The sequence below is a fragment of the Stomoxys calcitrans genome, chromosome 4 (genome assembly GCF_963082655.1).
Source record: "Stomoxys calcitrans chromosome 4, idStoCalc2.1, whole genome shotgun sequence".
In the NCBI taxonomy this organism is placed as follows: Eukaryota; Metazoa; Arthropoda; class Insecta; order Diptera; family Muscidae; genus Stomoxys; species Stomoxys calcitrans.
Genome location: NC_081555.1, coordinates 145,799,371 through 145,818,117, shown reverse-complemented (window position 1 = coordinate 145,818,117; position 18,747 = coordinate 145,799,371). Strand labels below are relative to the sequence as shown.

Below are 18,747 nucleotides of genomic sequence, written 5' to 3'. Positions count from 1 at the left end.
ATGAATTTACTTTCTTTTAAAAAATCCGCAATTACTTTTTGGGCAACCCAATATTTTGCTCATAGAACTCGGAACCACTTGTACGGGATGTGTTCGCATTATCTTCGTCACAATTTTTTTATAGTGTGTTTTGACAGGCAAAAAACTTGAAAATTTTGCTGGCAAAGAATTTTGTTTTAGTGCTAACGACTCTATCACTTTATTGTACCATGGTTTGCATTGTAAGAAAGTACATAAAGCTGAGCGTTTTTTTTCGTCAATCGAAATCTAGTAATCACAAGACACGTTACCATACGTTTCCAACGGTTTAAATAACCTAAGCTTTACGCTGATATCAGCTGTTAGGCATCTTGTTGTTGCTTCCTATTTGTTTTATTTGTGGAAAAATAAAAAATATTCCTGGAAAATAAAGTTGGTAAGTGATTTAGTTATAGGAAATAAAAAAAATTTTTGTTTACACGAACGCATTCATATAACAAATACAATAATATATTAAAAAATTAAGTATAGCGTTCTAGGTAGAGGCCACAGCCGAAGTGCGTTGGTTGTTGTCCCAAAACATTGGAATAAAATTAGGATGAAATACAGAGAAAACTAGTTTCAAACTTTTATTGTTAAACTTCCTTGATTAATTGAGCTGCTTTTTTATTTCAGATCATCACACCTGCAAGCAAGCATAAATAGTGAAACATGTACAAAGTGTCCAATGAACCCAAGGTGGAAAGAAAATTTTGTCGCGCTTGTCTTACAGAGATACGAAGTCTTACACAGGCAACAAATTTTATGCAACCGCCGCAGCCACCAGTCAGTCTCCGCGATAATGTCAAAGCTAAATCTTATTTGGAATGCTATTACTTTTGCTTAAAATCCAACTGTAATCGCTTCAGCATTACCTACTTACCGGATCATTCGTACATATGTCATCCATGCAAGAACCACATGCTAAACACAGTGGAGTTTATAACAAAATCTCAGAAAAACGAGGAAATCCTAAAGGCAATGTACGACGAAGATGAGGACGACGGAATCGCAAGGACCACATCGAGTAGAAACGAGTTGTCCGGTACTATTAAAATTATTTCACCGGTATGTTAGGAGCTTTCCAATGTAACAACAAAGTTCATAATCACAATATATTTTGTTAATTTCAGGCCGATTTAATGGAACGTTATGAAGAAGTTGATCTACAAGATACGCAAATAACTGAAATTGAGACTACCGAATGTGAAGAGATTCCGATAGAAGTCTGTTCTTTAGACCAAAATATTGTTATACACAAAAATAATAATGCTAAAGTGGTGGTGTTAGAGCAAGTAAGACCAGCCATTCAAGTCATAGTTCCACAACAAAATATCTATAACAAACAAGATGTCACTACGCCGAGAGAAAATCAAAGGGTTACAAATACTATGGCCCCTGGACAAACACCCAGATATCGTTTTAATTGCGTTATATGCAAAGAATCTTTTCAGTTTCAGCGGCAACTATATGAACATTATGACGATAAACATGGTAAAAATCTATACAATTAAAACCATCAAGACATGTACTTGTTTAAAGATGTATCTAATTCTTCTAATTTCGATATAGATCAAAAGTTATTTTCGTTTAATTGTGATGTTTGCAACAGACTTTATATTACTCAAAAAGCATTAACCTTTCATCAACATAGTATTCATAACGGCATCGAATATGTGGATTGTGATTTATGTGGACAATTAATATTCCCTGAAGTATATGATGATCATAGAGAACGTCATAAAGCCGAATACACCAGCCACAGGGGTGGTAAGTTATTGGTTATTATTTTTAAAATTATCCTACCATGAATTTCAAAGATTTAGCAACTGGTAACCGCATTTGCCAACCACTTCACTCGAACCCCTCTGCACCATTGTGCTCGTCCTAAAGAGAAATGAATTAAGAGTGAGAAAGGAGAAAGTAGGACGGCACAAAGGTTGGCCCATCCCCTGAAGTCAAAAAAAGTGAGAGATTCATAAAAATCGGGCGTAGATGCCGAAAGTCTCTCCGACTAGACATGCTAAACGTCAGCCACCTCGGTCCTTACAGAAGAAGACGAAGGTTAGGTTAGGTTGAAGAGTACGCGAAACTTTAGGCCCATTGTTTTCGCCCTAGAAAAAGCGAATGAGAAGTTGAAAAAAGACTATCCTACGCCAGCCGGTTCTATGTACCGGATGGACCCGGTGAAATTCCCGGCGGCCAGAGGCTGCTGTCTCAGAGTACGTGTCCTTTGTCCTTTTCGTTATGGGAGAGGCACATCTTGGAGTGTCTCCTTCGTTCGCAATTGATCCGTGGGGAGATTGAAGAGATCCTCGGACCTTGGATTAGGTTAAAGGACACAGTTTCGCGGTTGGCTCGGGCACATCTGATCTATTGTGTTCGTCCTCGGACCTTAGTTGGTTATGTTCGATTTGACAGAACCACATCCATCAACGGTCGGTGTCTGTTAGATGCAACCGGTGAGATGTAAGTGGGTGCATTTGCGTTCGTGCTCTAGCTTGACGTCAATACAGGAGTACAGTCATACTGACTACTTTGCAAGGTGCTGTGCTAATGTAGACAGCAGTGTTGTTGTTGTAGCCATCGTCATGCTCCTGTAGGTGAGCAAGCTCGTTCGGGTCCAAAGAACCGATCTCCGCGGGAACGTGGTGGCCCTTGGTTATTTAAAAGCGCCAATAACTCGCCTTATATCGAGCATCATAGGCACTCAGTATTTGTGCAAGAGCCGGTGCCGTCCGACCTCTCACTGAGACTCTCCGCTCGATACCGCTGATTGTCCGTGACTGCCGTTGCAGGTACTCCGTATGGAGCATTCCCCTATCTGCAACCTGTGGACGCAAAGCTTCTAGTGACAGCAATGAACACCACACAAAACCACAATGTTCCAGCCTGTGTGGTCTTCACAGCTATCCCGTTCGTTCCAGGGTTCGTCGTCGTACTATGCAAATGCTCCGATTTATCCTGCATGTCAATATACACAACAGCGATGCCGAAAACATAGCTGACCAAATCTTGCAGTTTACACAGTTATCAATGTGCTAAATAAGGATCCACACGCAATGAAGGCGGGGACTGACTTTTTATATATACAATTTGCCTGCGCCTGACGCTGGTGACTCCTACATAGCTTCATGCTTTATATGTGAGGAAGCTTTTTCCGGTCCTTAGGACCGATCGCTAATGTTACATTGTGGCCATTAGTTCAAATCGCTAATAACTCGCCTTGTCATATCGCGTAGTTACTCGATATTCAAGCCAGAACCGGTACCGGCCGTCCTCTCACTAAGACTCTCCACTCGATACCGCTGAATGTCTGCGACTGTAGTGGCGCCCACTCCGCATGCGAAGGATTCTACTATCCGCCAACTGTGGTGTCTCTCAGCAGAGCTTCTGGTGATAACGTCATCCTGTCATCTTTGAACGATCAGAGCATCTTTCAGTCATCCAATTCTGACCTCTACAGATCTTCAGAATGACGAAAGGACTATGTGCCTGAAGAGACAGGCACAAAACGACGTGTTTAACCATTGTCCTGTATCTTGTCCCGCAATTTCGGGGCACTGACACAAAATGTGCTCGACAGTCCCCAAACTAATCTTCGACATCACATACACTGCAGAAGTTCGACTATCCGTGTTCAGCGCGAAATTTAAGGCTTGACGTTCCAATGTACCCCATCAGCAGTTCGAGGTCATATTTTCTCAGTCCAAGGATAAGTGATGTCCGTCTCCGTGAAATACTCAGCCATAGAACCTTTGCTACCCAACAAACCATAGCGCCAATATACTCTTCATCGGCTCTGTATTCGTAAAAAGAGTCAACCCTACCAAAACAACTCCTGGCCAGCTATCCGGTCGCCTTGTTAACGGGTCTCTTTATTATTCTTGAACTCATTTAGTCCGTGCTTTCAGCGTACTGTCCAAGTACATCGTAACAATTAGATTGGACAACCGCACCCGCATCGAAATCGTCTCAAATGCCTTCAGGACAGGGATGACCTCGATCCTAGAGGGACTCAATGAAGCCTCCGGTCACCCCATTAAATTTAGACCCATTCGTGTATACAGTAGGTCCCGGGAAAGTAGCTTTACCCGCAGCCCTGATATTTCTGGAAAGTACACCTAACCCGTCAACAAGAAAGTACTATCTTGGTGAACAAATCCGTCTAGTCTCATATACCAATCATCATTAACCACCAGTTTGAAAAGTCCAAGGTTTCTGACTCCCTCACGATAAGCGATTTCGTTTGTATCACCCCAGAATGGGCGGAAGAATGGGTGCGGACTTTAAGCAGCCCGCCCCATTCCACTGTGAAGATACATCTAAGGAAGCAATCGGTTTTTGTGCGTTCTAAACACCGAAAAGTAACCCTGAAAATCTTCGCCAATAATTCCGGGCTGCTTACAAATTGCCTGATAGTTTTCCATTCTAGCCCAAACAATGCATATCGTGCCACTCTCAGAGAAGGCGACACGCCAAACCCGTCCGTCACCATGCATCTTGGTATCATAACCCCTTTTGGACAACTTACTGTCCGTAAAGATATTCACACTTGACGTCCTTAAGGTAAGGCAAGTTTTTGGCACCTTTAAATAACAAATTTACATCATGTTCCCGCGGCAATCCGTCCTACGGACCGGAACCACCTGTGTTCCATTCATACAAGAATATGCCACTAGTTATAGTGTCTTGCACTGCTATCGTCACCTCGGTTATCCCCCCGATGCTTCTATCATTTACTCCATAGCATTATGGGTGGGTATGAGGGACCCACTACGGCTATGAGATTTATCTGTATGTTTATGGTCTCATATCAAAAACAGTTATTGTTGTTTTAGCAGTATGTTGTACACTGACACGGCAGCCTTTGCCATCGGGTCAATCCGGTACGCTCAACCGGCTGCCATGGGATTGAAGAACAGTTCTTGTTTTATCAGTGTGTTGTTGTTGTAGCCACATTTGTATATGGAGTTGGCGATCAAGCTCTTATAGACGAGCAAACTCGTTCTAGTCTATGCGACCGATCGCCTCGAGAATATGGCCATTGGTTATTTAAAGGCGCCAATAACTCGCCATGTCGTGTCGAATATCATAGGCACACAGTATTTAAGCAAGAATCGGTGCCACCCGGTCTCTCACTGAGACTCTCCACTCGATACCGCTGATTGTCAGTTGCAGCTACTCCGTATGTGCAAGCTGTGGACGCGCCCCCTGTAACTCCAAGCAAAGCTTCCGAAATAACGAAGAACACCTCACAGATTAAAATTCCAGCCTGTGTAATGCCCATAGTTATCTCAGTGTGTTGTGCACTGAGGCGGCAGCCCTTGCCGATGAAGGACTCAATCCGATACATTCAGCCGGCTGCCATGGAAATTACTTAAAAGGATATTTGTGTTAAACTTACTTTGAATATGAATTCAAAATGCTACAATAATTTTACAAACTTCAAGAATAATTAAAACAAATTCTATTAAATTCTTTCATCAAATGTAATTAAATATTAACATTTTAAATTTTCTTTACTTTTAGGTTGCGGATAAAATTTATTTCACAATAGTTTTTATATACATTAGCCGACTGATGTAGAACGGAATTTTTTTAAGTTATTAATATTTTATGCAACATATATCTATTGATATCAATAAAATCTGTGGATTTAAAGTGACAGTCGAAGATATCTAAATGGATTTTTAAAACCTGAGGTAAGGATATAATGTCACCTAGAAGAAATTTTGCACCATACAGTTAGCACTATAAGCGGTCATGCTAACAACCTATGAGTCAAAATATAAATCTGATCTTATGAAGTTTAGGAAAGAGAACCTGATGGGTACGACACACCTCAAAAGCGGCTCAAACGGGAATATAAAATGATCAGTAATATATAGGACCTAAATGAAAAGTATTTCGGAGCAAAATAAGAATTTGAATAAAAGATAGGGAATAAGTGTAGAGAAAATTTCATAGAAATTTTGTCTTTAGAGAAAATTTCATAGAAATTTTGTCTTTAGAGAAAATTTTATAGAAATTTTGTCTTTAGAGAATTTTTCATAGAAATTTTGTCTTTAGAGAAAATTTCATAGAAATTTTGTCTTTAGAGAAAATTTCATAGAAATTTTGTCTTTGGAGAAAATTTCATAGAAATTTTGTCTTTAGAGAAAATTTCATAGAAATTTTGTCTTTAGAGAAAATTTCATAGAAATTTTGTCTTTAGAGAAAATTTCATAGAAATTTTGTCTTTAGAGAAAATTTCATAGAAATTTTGTCTTTAGAGAAAATTTCATAGAAATTTTGTCTTTAGAGAAAATTTCATAGAAATTTTGTCTTTAGAGAAAATTTCATAGAAATTTTGTCTTTAGAGAAAATTTCATAGAAATTTTGTCTTTAGAGAAAATTTCATAGAAATTTTGTCTTTAGAGAAAATTTCATAGAAATTTTGTCTTTAGAGAAAATTTCATAGAAATTTTGTCTTTAGAGAAAATTTCATAGAAATTTTGTCTTTAGAGAAAATTTCATAGAAATTTTGTCTTTAGAGAAAATTTCATAGAAATTTTGTCTTTAGAGAAAATTTCATAGAAATTTTGTCTTTAGAGAAAATTTCATAGAAATTTTGTCTTTAGAGAAAATTTCATAGAAATTTTGTCTTTAGAGAAAATTTCATAGAAATTTTGTCTTTAGAGAAAATTTCATAGAAATTTTGTCTTTAGAGAAAATTTCATAGAAATTTTGTCTTTAGAGAAAATTTCATAGAAATTTTGTCTTTAGAGAAAATTTCATAGAAATTTTGTCTTTAGAGAAAATTTCATAGAAATTGTGTCTTTAGAGAAAATTTCATAGAAATTTTGTCTTTAGAGAAAATTTCATAGAAATTTTGTCTTTAGAGAAAATTTCATAGAAATTTTGTCTTTAGAGAAAATTTCATAGAAATTTTGTCTTTAGAGAAAATTTCATAGAAATTTTGTCTTTAGAGAAAATTTCATAGAAATTTTGTCTTTAGAGATAATTTCATAGAAATTTTGTCTTTAGAGAAAACTAGCCACACCGGGCCCGCTCCGCTGCACCTTCTTTAACTCTCCGCCTATGACGCTGAATTGTCATGATTGGTCTATATATCCATTTGGCAAGTTTTGGGCGGCTCCCGAGGCACCAGACTACAACAATAGAAACCATGTTTTGTTTTTGGTGGCAGAAGGTTCCGTTAGGTTAGATTGAAAAGAGGATGCAGATATTAATCTGCCCCATGCCACTATAGACATACACCTAAGCCAGTAATCGGCTTGTTGTGCGCTCTTAAAACTAAAAAGTAACCTCGAAGAAAAAAATTTTAATTTTTAGGAAATGTTTCAACGTCTCATCATCTTCCCCACATGCTATCACTTGCCGTGCCGATTTTGCATAAGTGAGCAAGTAGTCTTATGTGTCCCGTTATGACACCAAAAGCTATACTGACCTCCTTCTTACTTCCTTTCAGAAATAGCCTCGTCCTCTAACAATCCGGATCACCCCATAAGATTTTCGCCGTCCTACTTACTGTTTTGCTGTTCCACAGTGTTACTTGCATTTGTCGCCCAAGGACTTAAAACGGACTGCGTCGACCCGAAAGGCTACGGGTTAACCAAGTTAATCGACGGCAGTCCTCTGGCCTTCACTGCCAAATCGTCTGTCCTTTCATTCCCCCTTACTCCGTTATGGCCCAGCACTCAAACGATGCGGATTGTGTCATCCTCAGAGAGGGCTTTGAATTCCTTCTTACACTCCTTGGTGACTAAGTATGCAAATAAATTTCGAACGAATCGCATCACCAATCTCATTTGGGTAATGAGAAGTGCTTTTTATGGGAGCGATGGCAGCTCGGACATTTCGACTCAAACTCCCAAATCCCTTTAATTTGAGCCCCATATTGCCATGTCGGTAAATATGAACCGATTGGAGGGTGTTTTGGAGCTGGGGCGGCCACCGGTACTTTGCCCTGAAAAAAGATATTAAATCCGTTGTTTACCCCCAAATACCGTTGATTTAAGCCCCAATTTGCCATAGTCGGATATGAAGTTCAGTTGAGGGGGTGACGCCCTAAAGCACACCCTAAACTGAACTTCATATCCCCCCAAACACTTAGCTCCAAAATTCGATATCAAATTCGTTTTCTACTCTCATTTGAGTCCCATATTGTCATAATGGGTCAATTAACCTATTAGACGTATTTTTAGGAGGAAAAGCGCCACCTGGACTTGAACGCAAATTTCAATGTCATATTCGCAATTTACTCCCAATGAGAAAAAACGCCTCCTACACTTTAACGCAAATTTTAATGTCATATTGTAATTTACTCCCAAATACCTTTCATTTGATTCTCATATAGCCATGGTCGGCTTATATGCCCATTTAGGGGTATTTGGGGGTGGGGCGACCTACTATTACTTGGATCTAATTTTTTATGCCATATTTGTTATCTAATGCCAAATACATCTCATTTGAGTCCCATATTGATAGGTACGCCGAATATATCTGTTTAAAATTTTAGGGTTGGGACGGCCCGCTGGGCACTTGGACCAAAGTTTTAATACGATATTCGTTTTCTAGTCTCCAATACCTTTGATTTGATAACCATATTGTGCCCATTGGTCCACTTTTGGTTTTGGGTGGCGTTTTTGGGGTAAGGGGAGGGACCGCCTCCATCTACATTTTAAGAAAATCTGTTCAGCCCTGTTTTGGTTCTACGGAACAAACAAAAAAACCGAATCCCATATAGTCATGATGGGTCATAGGCCCATTTATTGCGGGGAGGTAGGGTGACCCCCTATGCTTCGAACTGATTTTGTATGCCATATTCGTAATCTACACCCTAATACCTTTCATTCGAGGCCCATATTGATATGAACGTCCAATATGTCTGTTTGGGGTTAATTTCGGGGTCGGGGCGGCCCGATGGGTACTTAGATCCAAATTTTAATACCATATTCGTATTCTATTTTCCAATACCTTTCATTTGATACCCATATTGTCCCGATCGGTCCGCTTTTGATTTTGGGTGGTGTTTTTGGGTAACGTGGTAGGGCCCGCCCCCTTCCGAAATCAAAAAATTATAAAGCCCTTTTCTCCTTCCTGTCTTGTCTTTACAGAAAGTCTTATACAAATTTTCGCTTTCTCTTTTGAGATTTTGCTTCTAGAGAAAATTGCTTTAATTACGGCTCTTGTTGTGGTTCTTAAAAATTCATCCACCATCCATTGGGTTGCGGTTAATCTCAGTGAGATTTTTTTAAATTCTATAAGCCTCGACTGAAAAAAAGAATTTTATTTTGTAATTTTTATGATTCACAATGTCAATTATGTAAGCAGTCAAGTTTCCAGGCTAAATTTTGTTTCAAAGTGTTAATTTGCAAATGTGAATTGAAGGTGAAAGTCAATAACCAATTTATAACGTCAAGAAAAATCCCGTTTTTATCGACCAACAAATTCCAAGAATATCAAATAAATTCCATTCATAATTTTTCTTATCACTAAAGGGGATTAACTTTGAACTCCTAAGTTACCTTGCAAATGTGTAAATGTTAACTAAATCTCAAAGTAAACTAATGGACTGATAAAAGATTATACTGCCCATCATAATAAACAGATGTTTTCTGGTTGGTTTAATCGTCTCAACTGTCTCAAGAATAAATGAATGGTCCAAAAATTTTAATAATCAAATACATGCAAGTCAACACACGTAACAACAGCAACAACAAAAGCTATTCCATCGGACTTTGAATAGTTGTTGTTGTTGTTGGTGTGTGCGTGTGTTGTGAAATTAACGTTTCTTTTTCAGGGTAACGAACCTGATTCATCGTTTATAATGGAAGCTGTTGTATACTCAAAAAGCTTTCTAACCAAATAACATAGAAACAGAACGAGTATATTTCCCCCTTATTGATTAATATTGACCTTAGTCCACAAAGCACATGGAGACAAGCAAAGCCATGCTTATCAGATGCAGTCTATGCGATTTCATAATTGGGGACCCCTAGAAATTCAGAGAGGGGCTCGAACAGCCCGCGTTAATTTTGCAGTGTTTACTTTTTTATTAACTTGTTTTTGCTATGGCAACGTCGTATTTTGTCTACACGTGACGTTGTCTCAGTGTCTCCTCTAAACGAATTCGAAGTTCAAATACACGACACGGAAACATATGAATGTTCATGAGTTGAAGGGTGTTGATAAAAAAAAATATGTATATACACAAATGTAAGCTCCATGCTTATATAGGGGAGGGTAGTAAGTACTAATATACAACAAGGCAAATCACATTTGTGTTACGTAAACAACCTACTGGAAAGAAATGATATAAATTTTATGAATGTGAGGTAATACAACAAATGTTTATTAATACATTTTGTCCACGTCTCTTGTACCACTGCGTCCGATATACATCAATTAAAATTATATATCTTTACTATTTAATTTACATTATCATTAGTTAAAGTAAAATTTGATTTAGGTTTTTTAGTTTACATAAATTAATTTATTTGTATGTATATAATAACTTGTAATTTTTTGAATTTATTTTGTGGCCGATTTCAGATAGGCAATGAGATCACCACGCTCTCCAGGTTTCTTAAGGCCAGCAAAGATCATTTTTGTGCCGGGAATGTATTTCTTGGGATTCTCCAAGTATTCGAACAATGTATCCTCATTCCAGGTAATGCCCTTGGATTTGTTGGCATCTGTGTAGGCGAATCCAGGGGCTTGGCCAGTTTTACGTCCAAACAAACCATGCAAATTGGGGCCTACTTTATGTTTGCCTCCGGCCTCAACGGTGTGGCATTGGGCACAACGTTGGACGAATAGCTTCTTGCCCTTTTCAACATCACCAGCTGGAACACCCATATTTGAAATTTCGATTTGTACAGCGCGGACTCTTGAACACAAATGAATGGAAAAAAGTTTCGAGATACATGTGACAGTTGCTTCTTCTTTTTTTTTGGTTTCTTTGACATATGTTGTCATTCTTGGTCGCTGTGTTGCCACATTGTTTGTAGGAGTTTAAGAAAAAACTGCATTATCGACTTCTGGTAAATGTTGTCAAAAATGGAGCACATTTACCGTTAAGTGAAATTAGTAATTAAATATATTTTAATAGTTTTGCAGACTCTGTTCGTGACAGCTTAGAACGTGAGCAATTCTTTTTTATTCATACGTGCAAACATCATTTTTTAACCCATTTTAGAACACACTCCCAAAAAATGGCGTTTTCTTTTGTAAGAGTCATCCCAAGAGAGAAGATAACGGAAATGAGTGAACATAAAAACCAATAATAGCTGTGTATAGGAACTCAAAAATTTGAGCAAATTAGAACAAATGTTTACTGGAAGTCGGAGATAGCAAATTTTGACCGTTGGAAAATAGAGAACCTGAAAATTTCTACTGGGAATTTTTTGGCAGCAGAAATTTGCAACTTTGAACAGATGTTTTGTTAAGGACAGCTGTTTTATGAAAAACAGCCGTTACATGAAAATACAAAAGCTAACGCCAAAATGGATCAAGTTTATTAAGTGTTTTGATGGAATCGTCCTCATCGAAGAGCTACGATGAGACCAACACCGTTCCTTTGAATTTGTTAAGGTGGGAAGATGCTGCCTTGGGATTAAGTGGGCTGGGCTGTTAAAAAAGTGACACACAATGGGATTGGAAAATATGTGTGCAAATTAGACTGCTAATTGTGAACGGATACAGATATCTTCAATGATAACACAGTGTCCGTAGCCGCCACATGAGCAAATAGAAAGCTCCCTTTGCCTAACATCAGTGGTCGCAGCAATTTTTCTTTCCATAAGCACTAGGTGTAGCATTAAATTCAATTCACCAGACCGTCGCAGTTCGAAGAGCGACATTCTGACAAATCAGAATAATATTCCCAGCATAACTTACCACTGGCCGGATAATTGCTTCGTATGTACTTAGTCCAAGGTTTCCTTGTCAGCACACCAAGTTTTAAGTTGTTTCTACTTTTGTGTATAATGAAGGCATGTAAAGCAGTTGTAGTCTTATGCAGCTTTCGAAAAGCATGCTCATGCTCGGCGAATGGAAATTGTCCAACGGGAGGAGTAGTCCCCCATGCGTCTTGGCTACCGATGAGAGAAGGGAGATCGGTCTGTACGACTCCCGAGGATCGCCACATCCACATGAAGATGTGGATATAACAACAACACCCGCTTAGATTTTTGTAATAACGATGAACAACACACAAATCGGAACTGAGAGTTCCAACCCTGTGGTACTCATGTTGTTGTTGTAGCCACATGTCTATATATGTAGGTGGCGATCCTTGTCTAGCACCTATAGGTGAGCAAGCTCGTTCCGGTTCAAAAGACCGATCGCCGCAGGAACATGGTAACCATTGGTTATTTAAAAGCGCCAATATCTCGCCTTGACATATCGAGCATCTTAGGCACTCAGTTTTAATGCAAGAGCCGGTGCCGGCCAGCCTCTTACTGAGACTCTCTACTCGATACCGCTGATTGTCCGCGACTACAACTTCAGCTACTCCGTATACAGCATTTCACTATCCACAACCTGTGGACGCGCCCGGTAGCTCGCAGCTAAGCTTCTCGTGATAACAATGAAAACCGCTCAAATCGAATCTTAAAGTTCTAGCCTGTGTGGTGCTCATAATTATCCCATGCCGGGTGTGGTGCTCATAGTCATCCCGCGCCAGCATTTGTCAAATGTTTCCGTGCACTTTACACTGAGGCTACAGCCCTTGTTGATGAATAACTCCATCGGGTCAATCCGGTATGTACAACCAGCTGCCATTGGATTGATCGTCATCAAACTCCATAGGCCATTGGTTATTAAAATGCGTCAATAACTCGCCTTGTCATATCGAGTATCATAGGCACTCAGTACTTAAGCAAGAGCCGGTGCCATCCGGCTACTCGATATCAATGATTTTCCGCTGACCAACGCAAGGTTAGCATGTCCGCCTATGACGCTGAACGCCTGGGTTCGAATTTTGGCGAGACCATCAGTAAAACATTCAGCGGTGGTTTTCCCCTCCTAATGCTGGCAACATTTGTGAGGTATTATGTCATGTAAAACTTCTCTCCAAAGAGGTGTCGCACTGCGGCACGCCGTTCCGGCTCGGCTATAAAAAGGAGGTCCCTTAACCTTGAGCTTAAACTTGAATCGGACTGCACTCATTGATATGTGAGAAGTTTACCGCTGTTCTTTAGTGGAATGTTCATGGGCAAAATTTGCATTTGCAATTGCAACTACTCCATATATGAAGTGTTCCTTTATCCACAACCTGTGGACTAGTTCGGTTGCCCTCAGCTAAGCTTCTCGTAATGATGTTGAACCCCATACAAATAGGAGCTGAGTTCCAGCCTGTATGGTGCTCATAGTAATGTTGTGCCGGGAGAGCTTCAGTATTGCTGGGCACATATAACACCATCAAAAGTTTCGACTATATCTATCTATATCTAAAACCCAACCGATGATGAAACTATTCCACGTTCATCTACAGTAAAAGAAACTTTTTTATTTCTAATATCAAGTGTATTTGCGCTTATAAGCCTCAACACAATATATTGCTTCTCCATTTTGTTACTAATCATATGGACGATAGCTAACAATTTGATGGGCCACAATATTCAAAATTTCCCTTATATGCATATCATGCTGCTCGTTTATGATGGCGGTTATGCGGGCACATTCTTTTATGTAATTTTCCAATTCTTTCAAATTTGGTGGTTTGCGAGGATTTTTGGTTGATTGCAAAGCCTGTAAGCATTGACCCGTCATATTGGCCAATTGGGAGCGGGGTGGACTAAATATCTCATCCAAATCGTAAAGTTCCAAAGGCGGTGCTGCGGGTTCACTGAAAATCGGGGGAAATGTCTGTAAGCAAGGAAAAATTGGAATCAAAAAGATTTTACAAATGTCAAGGGGGCTATTAAAAGGTTACAGCTAATTGAAGAGGCGGCAGGGGTATCTCAAACTGTGGCTTTATTATTTTCAGAGGTTCATATTTAACATTCAGCTGTTGATAGGTGTTTATGACATCCTTCAGTAGGCGATTGCTCAACGAACACAAGGTCATGTCAAACATTTTTTTAAAATCGGCCGGAATTTCGGAACCTATAGAATCGATAAGGCAAGCCTTTGGCAAATCAGCTATAAATCCTATATCCGTAAAGGTTTTATTCTCATTTAACTAAAAGTTTTTGGAAAATTTTTGATTAGTTTATATTTTCAGGTTATTTTGGTATCACTTTACTTACCTCCACATCATTAAAGTCCAAATGATTGAACTGTATATCATTTGCTCCCAACAACTTGAGAATATATTCCAGTATAGAATCATTGGTTTTGTAGCTGGTTAGGTACTTATCGTGAAACATGTAGCCGGAACCTAAGGCCAAAATTTTACCCTTTCCTCCCTCTTTGCAGTAATAGCCAGCCAAAGGCCTGTTGAAGGGATACACCACTGGCCCCGTGGTCAATAAGACATTGGCTGGGTCAGAAACATTCAGGGTGGCTCCATAGGGATATTGAAAGTGTAGTTTATACTTCTCATCACTGAAATCATAATCGACCTTGTCGACAGGTTGCTTTAATAAATAACGCCACATGGACTCACAAACCACTCCACCTCCTATGGAGCATTCTTTGGGGTGAAAATTTTTATAATAGTGAGGTCTTATGACATTGTCTGAAATGTTGCAACAGAATTGAGTTCGCTAAGGAGTTTGTGCAACGGCCGTACGATTACTTGCCACTATTTATGTATATGCCATATTGTTCCAAAAAGAAATTCACATTGGTATTGAATTCATTTTCGCCTCCTTCTCCCAGCAAAACCAACAAACTGCCACCATTATCCACGTAGACCTTCAACACCTCAAACTCCTCTTCGGTAAAACGATCTTGGGGTCCTGCTATAATAAAGATTTTGACTTTAGCCAATTTTTCCGGCTTAAGTTCCATGTCGTTTCTGTAAAAAGTTCAGTAGTTTGCTGTGAGTGGTCAATGAGCTGTGGTAGACACTTACTGCTCTATGTTCCATTGGGATTTCAATTTGCGATGCAACATTTTGTAATTATCTGTGATTTGAAAGCGTTCATTTTTTGATATATCAAAGCAAATTACACTTTTAGAGGTCATCCTGATGGTAGAATAGAAATGAACAATCGTTTGCTGTTTAATATGATGCTGAATGGTTTTTACAATAAACTACGTGGCTGTTGCTAGGCAACGGAAAAAATCCTTTTCATAAAAAAGACTTTTGTAAGGATACAACTCTGTAATGCCTTAGTTTCACTGCCCTAAGGAGATGCAACAGATTGTTTAACCTTCAATTTAAGCTTGCGTGTATAAATATACCGGGGGGTTGTGTAAAATGGACAGTTATAGAAAATCTGCAACTAAGTTGAGTGAGTCCAGAGGCATGTGGTCCTAGGACTAGTAGGATTGGCTGGGCAGTTAAACAGGTGGCGGGTCCCAGGCTACAATCTGGACATATGTACATCAAGCACACTGACATCAATCCTAACTCTGTAGGAGTTCTGGCATCTGCCGGAACTCAACTGAGCCGAGGGAGGCTTACTCTTTCTGGTGCAATTGTTGGCTGTCGATGTACAAGGGCTGCGTTCACTCGGTAGCTGTTCATCCCTTCTACCACCGTGTGAATGCTATCTAGACTCGTTGTTGTTGTTGTAGCAGTTTGTTGTGTTCTATCTTTCGTCTACTTGATTCTGTTGAGTGTCAAGCCCCAGGAATTTTGCGGCAATCAAGCACGTCTAGGCAACATTCATGCTGACATGGTAGCAGATGCGGAATGTCGTCCTAGGAGAACGACCGCCACCCTTTGCACCTGAAGAAATTGACCTCCCCTGGCAATCGAAAGTAGTTCTGGCTCAATTACGTTCTAGCAGATGGAGCCGGCTCAATTCCTACAGAGCAAGGACTGATGTCGACGTGCAAGATGTATGTCCAGATTGTAACCAGGGACCGCACGATACACGTCACCTGTCTAACTGCCCAGCCAGACTCACTCGATATTTCTGATCCCTGTGGACGCACCCCATCTAGACTCGTCTGAAGGCTAGGTTAGGTAAGAGTGGTAGTCCTTTTAGAGACTTACTAAGACAATTTTATGTCCATTGTGATACCAGAGTAGCGACAGATCAAGGCCTGTTCGGAATCGAACTCATGACCCCGCACTGGCAAATTCGAGCACGCTACCAACTCGGGTAGCGGGGCGCCTTAGACAGCCGCATGATCTAGAGGTTATCGTGTAGCGCTGAAACTCACACTCTAAATTAGTGATGGGCACACTTACAAACAAATACAAATTTTTCCCATGAACTTTCCACTAAGGAACATATCAATGAGTACAGACCGATTCAAGTTTAAGCTCAATGATAAGGGACCTCCTTTTTATAGCCGAGTCCGCAGTGCGACACCTCTTTGGAGAGAAGTTTTACATGGAATAGTATCCTACAAATGTTGCCAGCATTAGGAGGGGAAAACCACCGCTGAGAATTTTTCTGATGGTCTCGCCAGGATTCGAACCCAGGCGTTCAGCGTCATAGGCGGATATGCAAACCTCTGGGCCTCACTATGGGCACACTAACACAGTTGTAAATATTAAATTGTGTTTGTATGGCGCCTTTAAATAACCAATAACCACTCTGTTCCCGCGGCGATCGGTCCTTTGAACCGGAACGAGCTTGCTCAACTACAGGAGCTTGACGAGGATCGTCACCTCCACATGAAAATTTAGTTACAACAACAACACCAAGTATTTTAGGATATGAGGTGGTCGGAATTCTTCCGGCTCCGACAATCACATCCAACCTCGAGCGATATCTATGCCATCTAGAGGGTGTGGAATAGAGGAAAGGTAGACTGATATATCCACCTTTGTTTATGCTTTTGAGAACGGTCAAAATAATAGAAAGATATATGGTTGTGGTGTTCTTGTCTCATTTTCCGTATCTCACTTGAAATGTCATTTAAATTGAAAATATGCAGAGAAATTTGTAAAAGTAGATTAGCTTAAAGTTCAGGTCCTGGCAACTTCTTTTCAATTCAATAATCATTTTCAATTGGTTTTATAATATTCGTATACATACAAATGTATTATACATAAAGCTTAATTTAAAAATATCTATATCAAGTTTCTCTTAAATCTAAAAACAATCTTAGAAAGTAAAATATTTAGTGAAAGGAATAAAATTGTACTGAAATCACTCTTCTACATCATATCACTACAAAAAAACCAAGGAATATACCAAGGCTAAATGCATTACCCCCCATCTTAGCAGCCCTCTAATTCTGGCGGTATGGGTATATCATTGTGAGCTGCAAACTGTAACAGAGCATTATATTTCTTTTTCCAATTTTCAATCTCTCGACTACAGTGTTCGTTTTCCTCATGCATTTGCTCCAATTCAATCCATTCGTGCGATTTTTCAGTTTCCAAAACATCTTTTTGCTCTATGCGCTTAATGCGACAACTAGCAGCATAGCCACGATTCTTAAGAGTACGACGTCGTTGTTTCATACGTACAATTTCTTCGCGATTAAGACCTCGCATTTTAAGAGTGCGATTTAAATCTCGCACAGAAATGGAAACCAATTCATCATCACTAATATCCGGAATGGGACATGGTGATAAGGGTGCCTGCAATGAGAGAAAGTTAGGTAAGTCAGCCAGCTGCATACTAACAAAAGGCCACAACAAGGCAGGTAGGTAAGTGTGCTCTGCAATTCAATACATTCAATGGGAGTTGAGAAAAAACAAAACTATGTACAAACAAATGTCTATACCAGTGACTTGCAATTATTTTTTCGAATACACATACGTTTCTAATCACTTACTGGCTTGGGTTTGGTAATACAGCCTTTACAACTTTGAATTTGCAGAGCACTTTTACAAATCTTGTTAAAATGTAATGTTTAAAACATATATATTTCTTGATAAAACTATTGCATTTACATAAAGATCATCAGTTACCATTGTTGATTTTATATTGCGACTCCTTGACTGTTGTAATGGATCCATTTAAGGCAATTATAGTTGTTGTTTTTGCAAGTTATTAAAGATAAGATTTTTTCCAAGTTTATGCGTTGTTGTTTGGTTGAAAAGAGATTAATAGTAATTAATCTTCTATCCTATGTAATAAATAATTAATATTTTCTAAATAAAAAATTAATAATAAATACCGTAAAGCTTTATAGAGAAATTAACGAAAACTAGCACCACACAATGACAGCTGGACACAATATGATGTGATGATTTATCGATTTCATAATTTATCAATACAAATCCCAAGTAAGTATCGATAAACTATGAAATCGCTTAATGTTATCGATTAATGTCCTAGAGACCTTTATACGCTACGACATATTGGTAAACGACGGAAATTCTTCAACATTGGTTTCAAAGCTGCATACAAAAAAATCATAATTAAAATCATTAATCGTAACGAAATGAATATTTGCTATTGACTCTAACAAATAATTGCTGTGTTTTATTTAAGTCCTATTGAGAGCAAGTCAAATGTTATGGACAAAATATTAGTTAGTTGTACTGGTAACTTATCGATAACATGCAATAACAGATACTAAGAAATGAATAATCATGATTTGCACTATATAGTACTAAAATAAAACACGGAAAATAAACTATAACATTCTTGACTTGGATATCTAGCGCAACAGTCAAGAGATATTTATGCGTTA

General features: G+C 39.0%; 4 protein-coding genes and 1 long non-coding RNA gene across 9 annotated transcripts; 2 read left to right on the top strand and 3 right to left on the bottom strand.

Moving 5' to 3' along the window:
• The first annotated feature begins 326 nt into the window (after positions 1 to 326).
• LOC106082679 (uncharacterized) lies at positions 327 to 5,682 on the top strand. The gene is made up of 5 exons (XM_013245338.2): positions 327 to 415; positions 655 to 1,086; positions 1,152 to 1,512; positions 1,591 to 1,788; positions 5,551 to 5,682. Exons 2-5 carry the CDS (start codon positions 691 to 693, stop codon positions 5,559 to 5,561), a joined length of 966 nt encoding a protein of 321 aa, XP_013100792.2. The 5' UTR covers positions 327 to 415; positions 655 to 690; the 3' UTR covers positions 5,562 to 5,682.
• A 4,673-nt stretch (positions 5,683 to 10,355) lies between these two features.
• Positions 10,356 to 10,949, bottom strand: LOC106082680 (cytochrome c). The gene has a single exon (XM_013245339.2). The coding sequence runs from the start codon at positions 10,882 to 10,884 to the stop codon at positions 10,558 to 10,560; it is 327 nt and encodes a 108-aa protein (XP_013100793.1). The 5' UTR covers positions 10,885 to 10,949; the 3' UTR covers positions 10,356 to 10,557.
• Positions 10,950 to 11,034: 85 nt separating this feature from the next.
• Positions 11,035 to 11,534, top strand: LOC106082683 (uncharacterized). Its single transcript, XR_009398129.1, has 2 exons — positions 11,035 to 11,169; positions 11,225 to 11,534. It is a non-coding gene; the product is annotated as an uncharacterized LOC106082683 (long non-coding RNA).
• Positions 11,535 to 13,539: 2,005 nt separating this feature from the next.
• LOC106082678 (intraflagellar transport protein 52 homolog) lies at positions 13,540 to 17,041 on the bottom strand. Its single transcript, XM_013245337.2, has 5 exons — positions 15,050 to 17,041; positions 14,775 to 14,992; positions 14,280 to 14,710; positions 13,964 to 14,212; positions 13,540 to 13,896 (listed from the first exon to the last, which is right to left on the bottom strand). The coding sequence occupies exons 1-5, from the start codon at positions 15,160 to 15,162 to the stop codon at positions 13,606 to 13,608; spliced, it is 1,302 nt and encodes a 433-aa protein (XP_013100791.1). The 5' UTR covers positions 15,163 to 17,041; the 3' UTR covers positions 13,540 to 13,605.
• A 67-nt stretch (positions 17,042 to 17,108) lies between these two features.
• On the bottom strand, positions 17,109 to 18,296 carry LOC106082681 (transcription factor MafK). Of its 5 annotated transcripts, none has more exons than XM_013245346.2 (3): positions 18,229 to 18,296; positions 18,020 to 18,049; positions 17,109 to 17,686 (listed from the first exon to the last, which is right to left on the bottom strand). In XM_013245346.2, the coding sequence occupies exons 2-3, from the start codon at positions 18,020 to 18,022 to the stop codon at positions 17,321 to 17,323; spliced, it is 369 nt and encodes a 122-aa protein (XP_013100800.1). In that variant the 5' UTR covers positions 18,023 to 18,049; positions 18,229 to 18,296; the 3' UTR covers positions 17,109 to 17,320. The 5 variants fall into 5 exon arrangements, with proteins under 5 accessions (XP_013100800.1, XP_013100794.1, XP_013100796.1 ...); XM_013245340.2 differs by having other exon boundaries at positions 18,002 to 18,177; positions 18,229 to 18,289; XM_013245342.2 differs by having other exon boundaries at positions 18,020 to 18,177; positions 18,229 to 18,289.
• Positions 18,297 to 18,747: the final 451 nt, after the last annotated feature.